We start from the raw sequence: 19,099 nt of genomic DNA, 5'->3' as shown, positions 1-19,099 counted from the left end.
GGTGTGTGAAACAGTTGTGTGCTTGAACACCTGGTGCTTGGAGGGTTGACTTTGGTCCTGTTGTTTCTGGCAGCCTGTAACAACATCAGCAGGAAACAACAGCGTGTCTGCCTGCTAAATACTCTAAATAGAGATGTTAGCGCCCAGTTATGCAGGCTGCTTAACAGTTAGAACTGTACTGCACAACTTGAAGTCCGATTTGTCACACAAACTATCTGGTCCCAATGCTGGCAGCCATTGTTGCTGAATACTGTGTTGTCCTCATCTTATCTAAGATTACAGACTCATTGAGGAGCCATTACAGGTTAATGTGGTGTAAAAAAAAAAAGAAAAGAAGAATGATATAAGGTCATGTCCCATGCACGATTTAAACTGGAGGTATTCCTTTTCCAGCTGCAGCTATTTCACATACCAACTGAGTGTTAAATACACAAACATGCTTGAAGAAGATGACAATTAAAGACATGACTGGACAGCAATATTATGGCCAAATTAATGACACAGAAGACGGACAGGTTGATGCTGAGAAATGACTCTCCTCCTTCACATACAGTTTTGAACCAGCTTTGCAAAAAAGGGTTTTCAGGCCATGATCGACACACTCTGCTCTACTGGGGGTAGACGTTACGAGACCATGCCGTACCTCACAGCATCCACAAAAACGACACTAGCAATAAGTCCTGAGCTCAAGGAATGTGCAACACGTCCCCAGCCAGTCGCCACACTGTCTCGGTGGGAACACAGTAAAAGACTGAGAACAGCATCCTGGAATTATCATTGCTTCAGACAAGTAAAAAGTATGATCGTATATACAGATTGAAGAGAAAAAAAAAGTAAAATAAATGCGAGTGGAGTTGGGTGGGAGAGGTTTGGGGTTGTTGAATGGTCTACGCACGATCTAAAGAGGTAAAAATCAGGTGCAAAGAGAACATTTCAACATCAACACCTGTACATCACACAACAAATCAAGACAGCGTCTGAGTCAAGGCAAAAGAGGAAAGGGGGTGTCTAAGAATAAGCAGGTGAGGATTTGTACACTTCCTTAACTCTTTGTCCTTCTTGTGTACTGAAACAGGAGAAGCGTAGTGTTCTTTACAGCATGTGACCATGAGACAATTATTGTTTAGTGTGTTTAATTGTAGTGTTTTACAGTGTCCAATTCAATCGGTGAAGGTAAATACATCTGTAACTACATGGATAGTGAGTTGTTGTGACTTTTTTGGTTTGTTATTTAGATTCTTCATTCTAATATCTAGCATGTACTTTACATCCTACTAACTCTGCTTAAGTGACTGATGAGGTAACGTAATGACAGCCACCCTGACCTCTACTGGACAATAAGGTGCTAAAGTTTATCTTTGTAAACTCCATTGATCTACACACTCTTAACTTTCAAGTGAATCATGTGTGTGTGTGTGTGTGTGTGTGTGTGTGTGTGTGTGTGTGTGTGTGTGTGTGTGTGTGTGTGTACTTAAAGGTCTTATTGATAACATTTTTAAGTAGGGATGCACCGATCTGACTTTTTCAGTCCTGATAGTGATACCTGGACTTTGGGTATCGGCCGATACCGAGTACCGATCCGATACCAATGTTTAATTAATAAACTGTATACCTCACCGCGTGGAAGTGACTGGGATCATTCTTTTATGTGTAACGCAACATCAAGCTAGACTTAAACATCCCTTTCCTAACTTTGTAAAACTAAATGTGACCAATAAATACATAGATATAAATTGTAATTTATTATTAAAATAATGAATCATACTAATCGTAGCACCTAGGTGAAAAATCTTCAAAACTATCAGGAATTACAATTCAGGTATTATTATATATATTATTATATATTTGCAGCAACAAATTGGTCAAAACTTAAACAGGATTAAAATTCCAGTATGTAATGTATATAGTATATAAACGTAGAATTGAATTGAATAGATCGGCCCCATTGTCACTGATATCCGATCCAGCTATTTGAGTCAGTATCCGCCCGATATCCGATTCAGTATTGGTATCGGTGCATCCCTATTTTTATGTAGACGAATATTTTTTTTAATTTAATACATCCACAGAGCCTCGAGAAAAGTGCCGAATAAAAGTATGGCTTTTCCTGAAAAAAATTATGATTGTGAATGAATCTTTTTAAAAATGTTGGCAGGTCCAAAATGACTGATTTTATTTTATCTGACGTCTGATTCCCACTTCTAACAAGGCTTGTGAGACAATAGTAAAACAACGTTTGTATCACATGGTATCTCTGGGTCGTCAGTAAGTGTGGAAACAAAACGGATAAATGGCTGAGATTGACGGTAAGTGCCTGGCAACAACTTGTTCTGAGGTAAATGCAATGGAACGGGGGAGGGAGAATGCGACATCTAGTGGCTGAATGTTATCAATAGCACCTTTAAGAGAGATAGAGAAAGACAGAGAAAGAGAGAAAGAGAGAGAGAGAGAGATTGTGTGTGTGTTGTTTTAAAGATCGTGTAATAAAGGGCCAAGAGGTTAGGCGAGGGTTCAGGGTTGAGGTGCAATATTCAGAGTTTGGAGTCAGGCTGAGGCCGTGTTATGAAAAAGCAGAGTTCTACAGCTCAGTCTCTTTATGTACAACAACAGTCCCAAAAAAAGAAAAAAAAAAGAAAAGCGCAAGAGAAAGTGACAGGTTTCCTCTCTTTCTTTGAATCACATCCACTTCTCACATCTCCTTCTTCCTCACAGCTCACCGATGCAGCAAGTTCTGTTCAAACACCGAGTCATCCCACATCCTAAACGCTGCTGCCCTCCTCTGGACAGCAGCGGTAGTAGCAGCAAGGAGAGTCTTGTACTCTCCCACTTTTTCTTCCAGCATCTCAACACATCTCTCATTTCAATTTTTTTCTGTCTTTAGAGTTGAGTCTTTATTTTTAATTGACGAAATTCTTCAACCTAAATTCTGTGTGGTTTTGTTTCCATGTTGCTGTGTGTGTTTTCTTCTTCGGTGTGTGTGTGTGTTTTTATGTGGCAGGGTGTGTGTCGCTCCTTCAGTGTGTGTGGCAGGGTCAGTGAATGTATGTCTGACAGGACGGCTCCACGTGTCCACCTGTCCTCCTCACCTCAGCGTCCCCGCCAGCACTAAAACAACACACTCTGCCTCCTGCTCTTCCCCTGGGCTGAGAGACAGAGAGGAGAGGAGAGGAGAGGAGAGGAGAGGAGAGGAGAGGAGAGAGAGAGAGAGAGAGAGACGTGAAAAAAGGTTTGGATTTCATTTAGACACACACAAACACACACACACCCCCAAATTTCACTCCATGCCAGCAACACAAAATAAACACTTTATGACCAAAAGCAGCAAATTGTTGAGAACCTGGAACCATTAAAAGGTACTATATGTAACAATTTACATGTATGAATTGCTTGGTAATGACAGTGTGTGAACAGATTGTAATGTAACTTAAAAACTCCCTTCACTTAACTGACTTTCTCGGTTGCCTATCAAACGTATATATCTTTTCAAAAATGGCTGGTTTACTTATTCAAGATAATATGAGAACAAATGCAGAAATGGCAGTCAAAATGGTCAGGAACACTCATTTACGCACAAATTCGCTCCTCTCATGATCTATAAGGCCTATAATAAGAATTGGGTCGCAATGTTTGTCATTTTCAAAAAAGTGGTTCCCCAGAAAAAACTAATTGACAGATCGATCGTTGCCGCTCTAGACACATAAACATTACACACATGTGACTGTCGAACATCTCGTTCCGAAGCCACAGGCATTAATAAGCTGCTATGACAGCGTCCTCCCTTCTGGGAAGGCTTTCTAGATTTTGGCGCCTGGTTGCAGGGATTTGCTCCCATCAGCCACAAGAGTTTACGGAGAACTGGCACTGATGCTGGGCGATAAGGTCTGTCTCACAGCCGGCGCTCCAATTCATCCAAACAGTGTTTGATGTGGTTGAGGTCATGGCTCATATTTGTTAGGATAGGAACATTTTGGACATACATTTGCATAAAGCAAACATATTTGCCCACTCCCATGTTAATAATAGTATTGAATACTTGACAAATCTCCCTTTAAGGTACATTTTGAACAAATAAGAAATGTGCGATTAATTGTGATTAAAATATTTTAATCGACTGAAAGCCCTAATGTGCACAGATACTTTTGGCCATATAATGTAGCGGTGGTGTTATCAGTGCCAAGACTTAAACAACTGGATCATATAGCTAAATCATACTTACCAGCAACTGTAACACACTGCAGTAAATCAAACAAACCAAATCCATGCTGATAGAAGATGCATTTATAACACACAACCCAACCAAACGCACACCAAACCCCTCACCTACAGACTCAACAAAAAGGCTAGATCTCTCGCTGCAGAAACCTAAACAGGACTGCAAATGAAAAGAATCAAATGACTCTATGCCCGTTCTCTGATCACATTGTTTTTTCTTTTATGAATACATCGTTGCCCCTTTCATCCCTGAAATAAAGGCTGGGAGTGGCTCACTCCGAGGAAAAGAGGATTAGGTAAGTGAAAGCTGAGCTGACGCAGGTTGGGTGCAGGGCTTGAAATGTGAGCGAAGGCCGGCAGAAGCAACAATGGGGAGAGGAAGAGCAATTAACAGACAAGAAATGAACAATAGATAGACTAAAGGGGTTAGAGTTTAAACAGGTAACAAATAACGTGTTGTTATGGTTCAGGAAATGCAAGGAGGGAGGTGAAATGCACCAGCGTTTAGCCCAGTTCAGCAAACCGCAAGAGCCATACATTAAGTGGGCCAAACAGCAAATGCACAGAAGAAAAGGAGGCCAGGTGACAGCCAATGGGGACGCAACAGAAGACAGACAGAATGAAAGAGACCGTATTTACCAGAACGGTAGGGGCCACTCAGCCAGTGGAAGTGGAGGAGAGATTGTGACTCTGAGCCCTGGGATTGGCTGCATCTCTCTGGAAGTACTGCGAGGGTGCGGAGCCTAGCTTATGGGCCATCGCTTTTTTCGGGTTAGGGGAGAAGGGGGGGAAGGTTGGGAATTTTGAGGTGTTACGGAGGAGTTGGAGTAGGGCACACAAGGGAGATAGAAAGGATTAAGGAAGAAGATGAACATCGCAAAAGAAGAGAGCATGGGTACCAAGAAAGAGAAGGGGCAGTTTTATCAGAACATGACAGAGAGGCAGCGGAAGCAGAAAGAAAGAGTCACACACAGACTGTGACAGAAACACTGAGGTAAATCTAAGCAAATGTCAAAAAGGCACATCAGGTATGCACAGTTAATGTGCAGCGGTTCAGACAAAGGTAAAAGTAATGTAGTAATGTGACCAAGTAATGTGTGCTACTTATTTTCTTTCAACATCCAATTGTTGAATTTAGATTTAGTACATATTTAGATTGTAATGAGCGCATCTACTTTTAAATATGACAGCTGTTGTATAGCTTGAAGCTAGGGTCGGTAATCTTGAGAAACTATTATCCAACCGAATAAACCCAGCCCAGTGTTGTCAACTCTTTTCCAATGAAAGTAGCTAGCAGCACCAGCTCCAAAAGTCCCTACATCTAGCTAGAAAGTCACCAAGTCGGCAACCCTGACAGTCCGTCTCATCAGGCCTCCCTCCAAAGCCACTCCCCCAAAATGAACATAATGAATGTAAATATAAACATATCATAATGAACATAAACAACGAACATGGCTATTGTTAGTACGCCAGAGATACCGGATTTTCTCTTTTTTTTTGTCAGAGCATTTGATTTATTGATTGCTGTTGGGATGTAAAGAGAATTTCAACAAATATAACAAAAAAAAAGTTTCTGAAGAAGATTACCAACCCTAGCTTTAATGTTCATGATGTCGTACTGTATATGTTCAGCTATCATGGATTGTTGGCAGGACAGATTTATTTCCTCAATGTAGATTTGTTCATTCACTACGTGGCAAAATGCACTTTTGAGCACATAAATCAATGTGCTACTATTCACAATTAAAACAAGAATCTACAGCCATGCTAGTGACACCAGTGATTTGAGCTAAATGCTAATGCTAGCATGGCAGCATGCTGATGTTCAGCAGGTGTAATATTTACCATGTTCACCGTCTTAGTGTAGCTGTGTGCAGGCCTGCGTTATTATAGTAAACAAAAATGAAAATAAGCAGTGACAAATATTTTTAGTAAACTGAAACGAAACTAAAACTGAACTGAAACGACACTGCCTGGGTAAAAAACTAATACAAATAAAATGAAAATTAAAGTAAATTAATTTCAGTTTTATTAGCTATAATTTATCACTACTGAAAAAAGGAAACGGCGTGAATTTTCGTCAACAACACAGAAATTGAACAGACCTGACCTTCCAGGAGATGGTGCTATGCTTCACTGAAGTAGTGCAAAGATTAAACATTTAACATTATGGCCATGTATTTTGTATGTTTATATCTACATACTTCTGAGACATTATACCTAGCCCTAACATAAACAAACTAAAACTACTGTAAAACTAAAACTAAATATATAAAAACTAAAACTAAGCCTTACTGGAAAGCTGAAACTAAACTAAAACTAGCAAACACACTCTGAAAACTAACTTAAAACTAAACTAAAATTAAATAAAAAAAAGTCAAAAATAAAATTAAATAAAACAACTAATTGAAAATTCAAAACCATTATAACCTTGGTGCATGCCAACATTTGCTAATTAGCATGACACCCAAAGTATAGTTGATTGGAATGTAATTGGTTTTGCCGTTATTTGGTCATAAAGTATAAATAAGTATTGAACAAATTGAACTTTTAATCAAATGGAAAATTTTAAGGAATCACCAAAGTGGTTACAGTTCATCCCGAAGGGGCCATTTTTCATGGCAATCCATCCAATAGTTGTCAAGACATGTCACTCAAAAGCACAAACATGAACCTTGTGGTGGTGCTTGAGAAAATGTCAGGGGGATCATCACAGTCATTGGGATTCATCGTCTGTGAACCATGAACGTCTGCAGATGATTTCATGGACTAAAATGTGTTGCAGTCGCTGTTCTGTATGATCTGTATGTAGTGGAAGCACGAACCTGGCGATAGACTGTGAAACTGTGTGTGACATGTATGACCACACAGTGACATGAGAGACGACATAAAGCAAACAGAGAGAAAAAAAAAGAGAGAGAAGACGAAGAGGACAGGGAGCAAGACCTATTTTCTATCATATTCCCACAGAGAATTCCTCATTTTCTGCTTTTCTCCCTCTACTGTTCTATCCCGGAGGACTTACTTGACTCTGGGTAGACTGAGGATCTCTTCCCTGGATCTTTCTGGAGTTGAATGCCTTTTACAGAGAACATGGATGCAGCTGAAAAACAACAGAGGGTTGGTGAGAAACTGTTTTGTACACTACATGTGTATACTTAATATGTCAGACTGTGTGTACTTACTGTCAGCCAGTGTTTGAACCTGCTCCCCAAAACATTTGAAATACGAGTGCCTGATAGCATCCTCAGCTGATACTCGCTTCTTAGCCTCAAACTAGGGACAGACAGAGATAAAGAGGGGGTAAAAAGACAGGATTGTACATTTTCAATTCAATGCATTAGGTGTAAATCAAAAGCATTCATCATTATAAGCAATGTTGGTTACCTGTAGAAGCAAAGAGAGCAAGTCGTGACCATCGTTGTCTATCCTGTGTCACAGAAAACAACAGAAAAAGCAAGAGAGAGAGAAAGGGAAAGTGGCAGAGAGGGAGAATTGAGTATAAGAGTAGTCAAATGCTGACCTAAGCCATATGGAGCAGTGTAGTGTTCCTGCCATTTCAACAGAGGCGGAAACGCTTGACCACAGCTCCTACTGATCAATCCTTATCTTATTACATCTAACATATCACAGTCACTTAAAGGATATGTTCACAATATGAACATTGCAACAGGTTTTTCTCGCTGTAATCATTCCTCCTGTCCATAATGGCCATTAAGAGATCCGCTCACAAATCGATTTCAATGTATAAGTGATGGGGTACAAAATCCACAGTCCTCGCTCTGTGTGAAAATACATTTCAAAGTTTAGTTGAAGTTCATGAGGTTTCAGCAGTCTTTCTAGTACAAAATTCCCTCTTTGCTCAGCAGGAACAACTGTCCACGGAGACACAAAGGGGGAATTTCAAACTGCAGACACTGTAACTATGTAAGATATCCACTTGATTTGACTATCTTATGGTGCTTTCACAAACCAACATTTAGTTTGTTTTAATCGTACTCTGGTGCGGACCAAAACAACACGGCAGAAGTCAGATGTTTACGTGACATCTGGGCTGAAGAGAACATACAAAATATGCTAAAAGTCCACAAAAATAGTGACATTTATAAAGCCATTGGAGGAGAAGAGATTCGTGCTCACAGTAGATCAGTATCGAGTCAAAGTGACACATTTTGACAGTATTATTTCTATTTTTAAGTCTGCGATTCCCTGAATAGAAGTGGCAGCTGTCGAGATGAAAAAGATACATTCGCTCCTTCGTACACGCCCCGCTTCTGCAAATAATTTTTTTTATTTGATCCACTTTAATTTGTCCACTGTGAAACCGAACCAAACTAAATAGAAAACAAACCAAAAGTATCAATTTCACTCTGATTCGGACTAGCCAGACGGACTGTGGCTTGTGAAAGTGCCGTTAGTCTGCTGAGGCCACAAATTAGCTGCAGACAAACGATAGAATGCATTTTTGCACAGAACAAGGACTGTAGATTTTGTCCTCCATCACTTCTATTGGAAATACATTAGGTAGGGTCATGGTAATGGCCAATATGAACAAGGAGGAATGACTACAGCAGGCAAACCCTGTTTCAATGCTCATATGTGTGTCTCACTATTGTTTGAAGACAGACTTTAAAACACACAAATGCAGCCATGGCTGTGTGCACATACATCCACAACTACACACCTGGGCGCGTGGTTGACGAGGGGCTCCGCGTGGTATCGGGGGAAGTTGTACGTCTTAAACTCTTCACTGGTGGTGATACCAGGCCAAGTCTCTTCTGTAGGAGTACCTGTTGACGATAAAGAGGATTAGTCAACATATCATGTACAGTGTACACGCACACACACACAAAAGCATGAATGTTACACCAGCAAATGCTCATCTGAGTTCCACTGGTGTCGTCTCACCGAGGATGCGGAATATGAGGTGAAGCTCGTCCTCCACTGTCGATCCAGGGAAGAGAGGTCTGCCAGTGATCATTTCATAAAAGATGCAGCCCACACCCCTGGACAAAGGGACAGAAACGGTGAACACAGTGATGACATACAGTAGAAAATCAAATGTGTTATAGGACCCAATAACACCCACAACTGACCGAAGCTCTTAAGGTGAGGACAAAAAGTAAGAAAGGACATAAAGAAGAGGGTAATTATATGTTTTTCTGTGTATTTGCTCACCACATATCAATGGGTGTAGAGTACTCAGTGGAGCCTAGAAGCACATCTGGTGGCCTGTACCATAATGTCACGACTTCATTGGAGTAGGTCTTTGTAGGAACTGACTTGGCTCGGGCCAAACCTTAATTCAAACACAGAAAATTACATTAATTAATTTATGTAAATATTGCTTCATATATTTAATAGTTTTTTTGGTGTTGTGGGTCACCTCAGAACCCATCATACCACAATGAAGAATTAAAAACACTTTGTAATTTACAAAGAAGAATTACACAACACTAGAGTTATGTTTTGATTATCACCTGAGGAGGGCAGTGTTGAGTGCTTAGTCACATCAAACTATGCTGTCCTGTTGGAGAGCAGTATGCTTTAGGGGGCGCTAGTGGGGCTTTCAGACTCTTGTCATTGTTGTATAATACATTTTTTTAAATGAAATAATAATAAATGAATAAATAAATTACAAACTGTCTGTACATACCAGCTAATTGTATTAAGAAAATGTATAAATGAGGGCTCCATCTACAACTTAAGTTCCAAGAAAAATAGTTAGCATGTAAAACATTTTTTTATTTATAATTATTTTTATCATCTGTGTAAAGCAGGTAAGTTTATTCTTGTATCAACTCTTTTTCACTTTAGTCAGTGGTAGAAAGTAACTAAGTACATTTACTCAAGTAATGTACTTAGGTACAATTTTTAGGTACTTGTACTTTACTTGAGTATTTCCATTTTCTACTAATTCATACTTCTACTCCATCACATCTCAGATGTAAATATTGTACTTTTTACTCTACTACATTTATTTGATAGCTTAAGTTACTAGTTACTTTGAAGATTCAGATAAATAATACAAAATATAATAACAAAAATAAATTATTATGGATAAAGATATCTATTTATTGAACCTTTGGTGAAATTAACCATAATAAAATAAATATAAAATATATAAATAAAAAAATAAGCCCCACATTTAACAGAACAAATTAATGCATCAATAGTCACAATACAATAATAGAATATATATTATTTTGAAACAGAAAAACAAAAATCAGGCCATTCCACAGAATAAGTACTTTTACTTTTGGTACTTTAAGTATATTTTGATGCTAATACTTTTGTACTTTTACTTAAGTAAAGCTATGAATGATGTATTTTACTTGTAACATCACCACATCACTGTGGTATTGCTACTTTTACTAAAGTAAAAAGTCGTAATACTTTTTCCTCCACTGTCGTATGATGCATGTGTTAATCACTAGATTCTCACTTTGAATATTTTGCAATTATTGAAGGAAAATAAGATGAGAAGTCAAACCAATACAGGAACTGTCAAGACGATATACAAGACTGATGTTGTGCTTCTCGTTAGTTAAGTGGTGATTTACCAAAGTCCGCCAGTTTGAGCTCTCCTTTTTCATTGATGAGAAGGTTCTGGGGTTTGAGGTCTCTATGGAGGACCTTTCTCCTGTGGCAGTAGGCCAGACCTCGCAACAGCTGGAATAGGAATATCTGGAGAGGAGAGGACAGATGAAGTCATTTATTGTCACAGGAAAACTTCTGTGGCATCACTTCAACACAGTGATCAAATAACACTGTTAGAATTATCATACAGAAGCCAAGCTGCCTGACTAGAGATTATTCTAAATTGCAATTGACCCTTCACTAAGCCCCGCCCCCCACTGCTACTCCGTCAAGCTGTCGGAGCTGCGTGGAGCCCACACTGTCACTAACTGAACTCCCTGCTTAATTATTATCTAATTTTTGGAGAGAAAAAAATGAAAAAAGGGATTTTAGAGAAAAGCAGACAGAAGGCTCTACACTCTGGGTTTAGAGGATATATCAGGATGACAAACTGATTCTGCAGCGAAAACAGGCATAAAAGATAAAGAGAGAGGCTAAAGCCAACAGATCACAGTGTGAAAGTGAACCACTATCACCGGGCGATCGAGACAGAAGACAATGAAAACAGGAACACTGTTCCTGTAAATGTCTTTATTCACCGTTACGATCATTAAAAAGCATGTTAACATGTGTATACATTCAGTTTACCTTCAGTAGCTTGTTAATGATGTGCTAACCCACTCTGCTAATGTAAGCTCCACAAGTTTTAGAAACGTATATCTCCTTCTGACCTCTCCGAGTAACAAGTAACAGTAACAGATGTTACTTTGCAGTACCTTGACATTGTGAACACTCATGATGCTCCCACAGTCATCCATGTACTGCTTCAGATCTTTTTCCTGATGGGAGACAAAGAAAAACAGAAAGACAGAAAGAAAGATGCAGTGCAGATATTTAGTTTAGTATAAACACACCCATATACAATAAACATACACACATGCAGAGACAGTACAGACACTCACCAGGTACTCAAACACCAGTGTCAGGCACTTGTCAGTGTGGATAATGTCATGGAGAGTGACAATATTGGCGTGCTTCAAGTCTTTCAGCAGAGACACTAGAAGAGGGAGACATATCAGTGACTGTCAGTCAAACATAGACAACCTGTTTTCTCTTACAGCTCAGGGAGCGACCAGGCAATACAGATTAGCAACTACTATACGTCCAAACAACACTGTCAAAACCTTACAAGCTTCTTGACAACGTGGTCCCATGTTGGCCTGTAAGTTGTTGACTTCCACATGACATGATCTAAACAGCAGTTCAGTACCTTCCCGGATGGCTGTGCAAGGCGCTCCTTCCTCGTGCTCCAGTCGGATCTCTTTCAGTGCTACCAAGTTGTCTGTTAACTTGCTTCGCCCCTTAAACACTGTGGCATAGGTCCCCTGCAGAGATAGATAGCATGTGAATGCAGTGTGAAATATAAGTGAGTATTTGAAGAGTTTGTATCTGCTTAGTGTCCCTGATTTTCTTTGTTGATCTCACCTCGCCCAGTTTGTCCAGTTTGATGTAGGTCTCAAGTTTCCCAAAGCCGATTTCAGACTAGAAAAGACAGAAAGAAGACATGTGAGGAAGTTATGAGCACTATCAATGTGCATTATCACTAAGCCAGCTTAGATATGTTGCGGCTACAGCCTGATTGTAGGCAAGGCGATGCGAACAAGCACACTATCTGTAGAATCAAATCCTGCAGGCCACGGCTGCTAGTTCAGATTTCAGTCCCCAATGCTGTTGACATCTGACCTACAACTGCAGGGGTTTGAGTCACCAGGTCTTGTTATTCTGTGTGTGTGCCTTTGCAAAAACATTAGCTTGGTTTCTCCAACAGTTACAGTATGCTACTGAGCATCTCCGCTACAGTAGCTAAGGTTATGTCTTTGTGACTGTTTCTATCATCTTTGCCTCCACTGGATGTTATCTCGTGGTTTAATCTTAAATTTGGTCTGATCTCTGACATTGACATTTCGGGTTCTGGTTGTCTACATCAGTTGCTTCCAACCTGGGGTCCGGGACCTCCTTAGGGGGGCGCCAAAGATCACAGAGGATGAGCCAGGATTTGTCTGTTCTTAGGTTGTCAAAAATAGAGTTGCACATATATAACTAAAATCATAACAACACACTTACTGGATAATTTATACAAAAATCTGTATATAAAACTATTTAAAAAGACATATTTCTTTGCTACTTACAGTAGCAGGCCACACTCTGTTTGAACCCAGTATTTTGCACAGTTTCAGATAAAGACCAGGCTCTACTAATATTATTATTATTTGTAGAATTAGATTCCAGTGGTGGCTGCGTAGGTTTATTTGTGACTCGTGTTATCCAAACATTTCCAATAACTCCAGAGCGTGGTCAAGTCCAAAAGTCAAAATTTATTGAAAAAAGATAGATGTAATAATTTCAAAAATTCACAAAATTTTTTGAATTAATGAAATATTCTGCTTTAATCCATAATTGTTGGTGTTTAACCTTTCAAAAACAACATTTTCACTGCGCCAAAAACCTATTTGCTCTCCTGCTTGCCGCACACAGAGGGAGGCCTGAACCTGTATTTATAGGGTGGTCTAGCAGCAATCTAACAACCCAATAAATTACATTTATTTAACTACAATAACACAAAATCTATTTTGACTCTAACATTATTATTATTATTATTATTATACTTTTATTACACACAAATAATTATCATATGTATTTGCATTCGCTTGGCGAATCCATCAAGACGTCATCACAGGAACTCAGTATAACAAAGACAGTCAAGTATAGATATCCAGCGGCCATACTTCAAATCTGTGTGTGTACGGTAAATTCGGAATTAATCCTGAATTCAGTTAATAAAGGTTTAAGCTGCATAATGTATATGGCCCCTGGGTTTCGAGGTCATGAATTATGGATGAATGTAGCTATGTCAAGCTGTGATACCCACATGCCTGTCAGTGTTTATCGCTTTCCCTGTCACTTTCCCTCACTTATTTGTCTATCTCTGTCAGGGTCGCTCCAGCCATGTTTTATCCGTGTTCATCTCTCTGAACCTACCCATCTCTCTCAATCTGGCCCTGGCCCGTCCCATTGTGATGCTAATATGAATGCCAGGCTGATGCTCGTCTACGTGCATGTATGTGTGCGTATGAGGGGGAGGGTCTCCGGTGACCAAGTTAGCTGATGAAGCATGTGATCTCTTTAAAGGCATGCCTAAAAGCCAACATCAGAACGAGCTCGGACACACAAGATGACACACTTACACGCCGAGATAAGTGTGTGTATGCACAAACTGCAATTTGCATAATAAATTAAAAGGCATAATGTAATTTATTTATGTTTTAGAATCGATATCTTGTTTTGTGTCTAGTAATTTGCAATGCTTGAAAAATTTGAAAAATCTGATGAAAGAAAACATATCAATACAAACTGCAGATATGTGTGTGCATGTGTGTGTGCATGTACTTATGGTACGTGTGTGTATGTGTGTGTGTGTGTGTGGGCAAGAGAATATTTGTGATGAGACATGCAGCCTATGCTCAAATGTAAACACACCCACCCCTGCACACACACACCAACATACTCGTCTCGGTTTGTGACAGGAGCTGTCAGGAGCTGTTGCTGAGCTGTGCTGCTCTTTTGGCAGGGGACTCGGTCTCATGAGCATAACACACACAAACACTGACACACACACAGACATTCAAAAACATACAGTACACACAAACAGACGTTATGGCCACCTCCCTCCACTTCAACCCCACTCCAGAATCTAAATCTGTGGCCTCTCTCCTTGTTGAAGCGTCTCTAAAACAAATGAGGGCCCGGCTCTTTACCTGCAGCCCGCTCTCTGCTTACAGCATGCAACTGCACTCTCCGTCTATGTACCTTACAATCCTTTATGCGTGTGTGTGTGTGCGTATCTGCGCCTGCGTATGCTTTCGATGGCAACGGGTTCATTTCATTCCCAACGCTCCAGTGAGCTTACTCAGCAGAACTAGGTCAGACCAAGTTTTTGTGACAAAATTAAAGCAACATAAAACCTAACAAAATGTGTGCTCTGTCTGAGCCTATAGAGGAGCCAAAGGGACAGACAGAGAGACGGACCGACAGCAGAAGTAAGAAATGTGAGAAGCTGTGCTCTAATGTGCATTACCTCGACCACATTTCGTTTTTAAAATAGGGTTCGTGCTGCCTGTAAGGCTTGATGGGGAGAGAGAGAGGATGGATTGAGAGTATTGAGTGGGAGGGGGAAAATGAGAGCCTTCTGCTAAGAAAAGAGGTGGCAGGCGAGGGAAGGTTGAAGGAAGAGCCCTTTCATTAACATGATGTAACCAGGGCTTCAATCAATCAACCAATAAACATGTTGAACAGTGTCGCCTTCTTCATGTAAACCCGCTATTAGCAGTAGACTAGGTTTGCTCTAAAAGGAGTGGACCGACACTTGAACTCAGTTATGATTTTTTTTTAGTTTAAATCATTAAACAGTAGCATAATATATAATAATAGCATAATATAACCAGGGTGGCACGGTGGTGCAGTAGTTAGCCGCCTCACAGCAAGAGGGTCGCAGGTTCAAACCCAGCTTGGGGCCCTTCTTTGTGGAGTTTTTATGTTCTCCCCGTGTTAGCGTGGGTTTCCTCCAGGTTCTCTTGCTTCCTCCTACAGTCCAAAGACATGCAGGTTAGGTTAACTGTTGACTCTAAATTGCTCGTAGGTGTGAATGGTTGTCTGTCTCTATGTGTCAGCCCTGTGATAGTCTGGCGACCTGTCCAGGGCGTACCCTGCCTTTGCCCAATGTCAGCTGGGATCAGCTCCAGCTGCCCCGCGACCCTGAATAGGTTAAGCGGTTACAGATGATGGATGGATGGATAATATAACCAACTGGAGAGAGGGCTAATCAAATTATGCTTTGCCTAATTCAGTTTTACAGTTATAAAGTTAAATATTCTGTCACTGCAGGGTTGAACGGGTTCGAAAAAAAGTGAGCGTTGCATAACATGGTTAAGTGTTGTAGTTCGAGATAAAATGACATCTCTTTCCTACATCACCATGGAACACTGAATCTCCTTGGACCGCTGTGTGAATAATTGATTATCAAAGGGGAGCAGCCATGAGAGAAAACTGATACCGACCAACTTCACTTGCATTACATTGGAAGCGATTCAAAGATCAAAATACACGGTTTCAAATGTGAGCATCTGTAATGAGACACCCGACGCATTGGTCTATGTTACGGTAACAAAAGCAACAGCGATAGCCCGAAAGCCATTACATCAGTACGCTCAGAGACATATTGTCATTTATAAAGCGTGCACTCATTCAGGTAAAATGTGACTGAGGAAGCACACTCGTTCTTTTGTGACACGGCTATGTATACAGTACATTCACATTTGGGGAGACTTAAGACATTCATTTTCTATGTGAACACAACTGGTCTGGGTCTGGTGGACCCATCAAACTTGTCATTAGTTCCAGCTACAGGTGCTGAAACTGACTTAATGGGCAGAGTCAAACTCTATGAGGGATGACCGAATTTACTCTAAAGCTCCAGCTCGGGCATATCATATAGGCCTGAAATAGACTAAGTGCATATAGGGTACTGCACAGTCAAAAACACATTTCTGCAAGGGTGCACTACACTGAATAAAGTAAACAATATTAGCATCTCTAATAAAAAAAAACAATCTAACTCTGCAGGCTCAGCAGAGTGAAAATTAAACCTTTCCTTTGCTGCTATTCAACCGAAATCTAAGTACAGACTGGTTTTAAATGTCATCTCAGCTGTCATTTATCTTTTCTTACAAATATCTGTTTATCCTTCTTTTAAAAATCTTCCCACTTTGTAAATCTTGTCCTTTATTCTCTTAAAATTCTCTCGTCATTCCTCCCTGCATCTTTCCCTCCCTCTTCCTTTGCTCTCTGACTCACTTCAAGGTGTCCCGGTGTGTAATCCTCATCAGGAGAGGAGCTGCAGCAGATGAGTTCGACACCGCTGCTGAATTATTGATCGATCTATTACATCACATGCATACAATAACCCTAAAGATACACAAGTGGACAGACCCAAGCATGTTAGAAAATGTCCGCCACTCATTTACATCGGAAAGACACAAACGCCTCTAAAGACTATCCCCTTAACTACACCATAAACCTCTCTTCTTCCATGCAAACCTCTCTTCAAAGATCCTTTCCTTTCATCTCTCTGAGGCTCTTGCAGAAAAGCTGCGTCATTAAATCGCTTCAAGCTGAGAGCCAGAGGCAGGGCACCCGCGCTGTTCAATAATTACAGTAAAAATGGTTAATGGAGGGCAAAGCCTTTATGCTTTCCTATAGTATACCGATGGCTTTTGGTGATTGTATTTAAAGTTAAATGTATCAGTACAGTAGACTGAGAAAAAAAGTATGTAAGTCTGAGAGAATGAGTGAAACAGAGAGCACTAGATGTGTGCTTTGCACTGAAACAAGAGAAACAAAAGAGTAATTTGGAATAAAGTGTGACCAAAATAAATCCAAGTGAAAGAGCAGGAGTACTTCAGCAGAAATACAAAGGACTATAAAGGGAAATGCTGCATATTCATGAATATATGCCTATTTCTACCCATCACCCACCACCAAACCCCCTCTCTCTCTCCCACCCCCAGATTCATACCCATAATGCTCTTGGCCTGGATACATAATACCGACTGAATTCATAATTCATCCCCCTACTGAGCCATTGTAAGCTCTATAGCATAACTCGTAACAAAAGTGTTTTAAATGAGTCTATGCTTCCAGTGTGTGAGTGTGTCAGAGGATATAATGGCCTTAGTCAACCATTTTAGTTGTGCACATTAAAAGGTTCATATTACTTTTGTTTCAAAACAAAGCAGCAGAGAGCCAGCTGTACTCACAAAACTACACATACGGATGGTAAGCGGTGACCGACACATCACCAAAAGCAGCTGACTGAAGCTAGTTTCAGCTGCTTTGCACACGCACACGCACACGCACACACAATGAGTACTGACCAATGAAGCGCGCCGTAGCCTGCGGCTCATGGGTTTGTCAAAGGGCGGGCTGTTCATGGCAAACTTCTCCAAGTAGCCCTCCGGTAGCCTGATATCAGCCGGGAGGGACAAACGCTTGTTTATGTCCTGAAACAGAGAGAGAGAGAGAAAGGGGGATTCAAGGGGAAGAAAAAAGGTTAGAAATATAAATCACACATTAATAAGAGATTAAAATATATCAATTACAATTGTCTTTTATTAAATTGAAACTTGTAATCATATGACGGTGGTGTGATGTATGACATCCATTTATATTTATACATGTTTAAGCATAATGATTCAATTATATACCACATAATAAGATGGTTTATTTGTTATTTAGCATCTTTTACATATTCGGTACTGTAATATTGAAAAAAAAAAAGAATGAAGTGAAATAAAAATCTGGCAATATGTTACGCATCATGATACAGGGGCTACAATCCAATATATTGCGATACATTGCGATTTTGTAAGCAAAGCGATATATTGTGATTTTTTTTTTTAAATCTAATTTTAGGAAAACTGTCATAGTATAGAGAACCCACCAGATATACTCCACTTTAGAATAACAAAAGTAACACATTTGTACTGCATGCAAAAAACGCATTGCTTTTGCCCCAAATTGCATGTGATTATCATAAAGTGGACATGTCTGTGAAGGGGACCCATAGAACCCATTTTCATTCACATATCTTGAGGTCAGATGTCAACGGACGCTTTTGAAAATGACCATGCCAGTTATTCCTCACCAACATTTTGCGTAATTTTTTGTTATTTAGTCTCCTTCATGACAAGCTAGTATGACATGATTGGTACCAATGGATTCCTTAGGTTTTCTAGTTTCATATGATGCCAGTACCTAAAACTGAGCCTCCGAAAGATCGGATAGTGGTCGAACCCAACGGTGGGCTGTCGGATCTTTAAGAGGTTAAATAAAAATCGATACTGTGACAGTGTTTTGGAGAACTGGTAGTATAACAACACATAATATCGCGATACTCATGTGTATCGATATTTTCTTACACCCCTAGAAAATAGTCAAATTTTTTAGATGAATTGAGTCATTTAAATAAAGTAGAGTAAACATGACAAACTGACATTCTGGTCTTTGTAATTAGAGTCGACTATCTCAAAAGAGACTCAGTGGATTAGCGTATTGACCAAACATCATCAACCCCAGACCGTCTTCTTGTCTTCATCGCTTCTATTCACCCGACGTTATGTGACATCATATATCTTGGCCGTTTGACAAGTATTGGATGACTCCATCTAAATCGATCACCGTGATCTGGCATCAA

The 19,099-nt window shown here is 40.0% G+C and overlaps 1 protein-coding gene across 9 annotated transcripts in view; it reads right to left on the bottom strand.

The window, feature by feature from the left end:
- Positions 1–2,872: 2,872 nt before the first annotated feature.
- The window catches only part of LOC119489491 (cyclin-dependent kinase 17-like), a 44,693-nt gene continuing 28,466 nt past the window's right edge, over positions 2,873–19,099 (bottom strand). For 7 of the 9 annotated variants that reach the window (XM_037771997.1, XM_037771994.1, XM_037771996.1 and 4 more), the window contains 14 exons: positions 17,781–17,906; positions 12,277–12,333; positions 12,062–12,176; positions 11,754–11,848; positions 11,568–11,630; positions 10,776–10,899; positions 9,391–9,511; positions 9,121–9,218; positions 8,897–9,002; positions 7,600–7,642; positions 7,398–7,488; positions 7,238–7,315; positions 4,852–4,973; positions 2,873–3,143 (listed from right to left, as the gene is read on the bottom strand). In XM_037771997.1, the coding sequence (XP_037627925.1) occupies positions 4,870–4,973; positions 7,238–7,315; positions 7,398–7,488; positions 7,600–7,642; positions 8,897–9,002; positions 9,121–9,218; positions 9,391–9,511; positions 10,776–10,899; positions 11,568–11,630; positions 11,754–11,848; positions 12,062–12,176; positions 12,277–12,333; positions 17,781–17,906 (1,221 nt within the window). In that variant the 3' untranslated portion in view covers positions 2,873–3,143; positions 4,852–4,869. The remainder of the gene's footprint in view (positions 3,144–4,851; positions 4,974–7,237; positions 7,316–7,397; positions 7,489–7,599; positions 7,643–8,896; positions 9,003–9,120; positions 9,219–9,390; positions 9,512–10,775; positions 10,900–11,567; positions 11,631–11,753; positions 11,849–12,061; positions 12,177–12,276; positions 12,334–17,780; positions 17,907–19,099) is intronic. The other 2 variants (XM_037771999.1, XM_037772003.1) reach the window with 1 other exon arrangement.

Source organism: Sebastes umbrosus, chromosome 6 (genome assembly GCF_015220745.1).
Source record: "Sebastes umbrosus isolate fSebUmb1 chromosome 6, fSebUmb1.pri, whole genome shotgun sequence".
Lineage (NCBI taxonomy): Eukaryota > Metazoa > Chordata > Actinopteri > Perciformes > Sebastidae > Sebastes > Sebastes umbrosus.
Note: the sequence above shows the minus strand (reverse complement) of the source record. Positions and strands in the feature narration are given on the sequence as shown.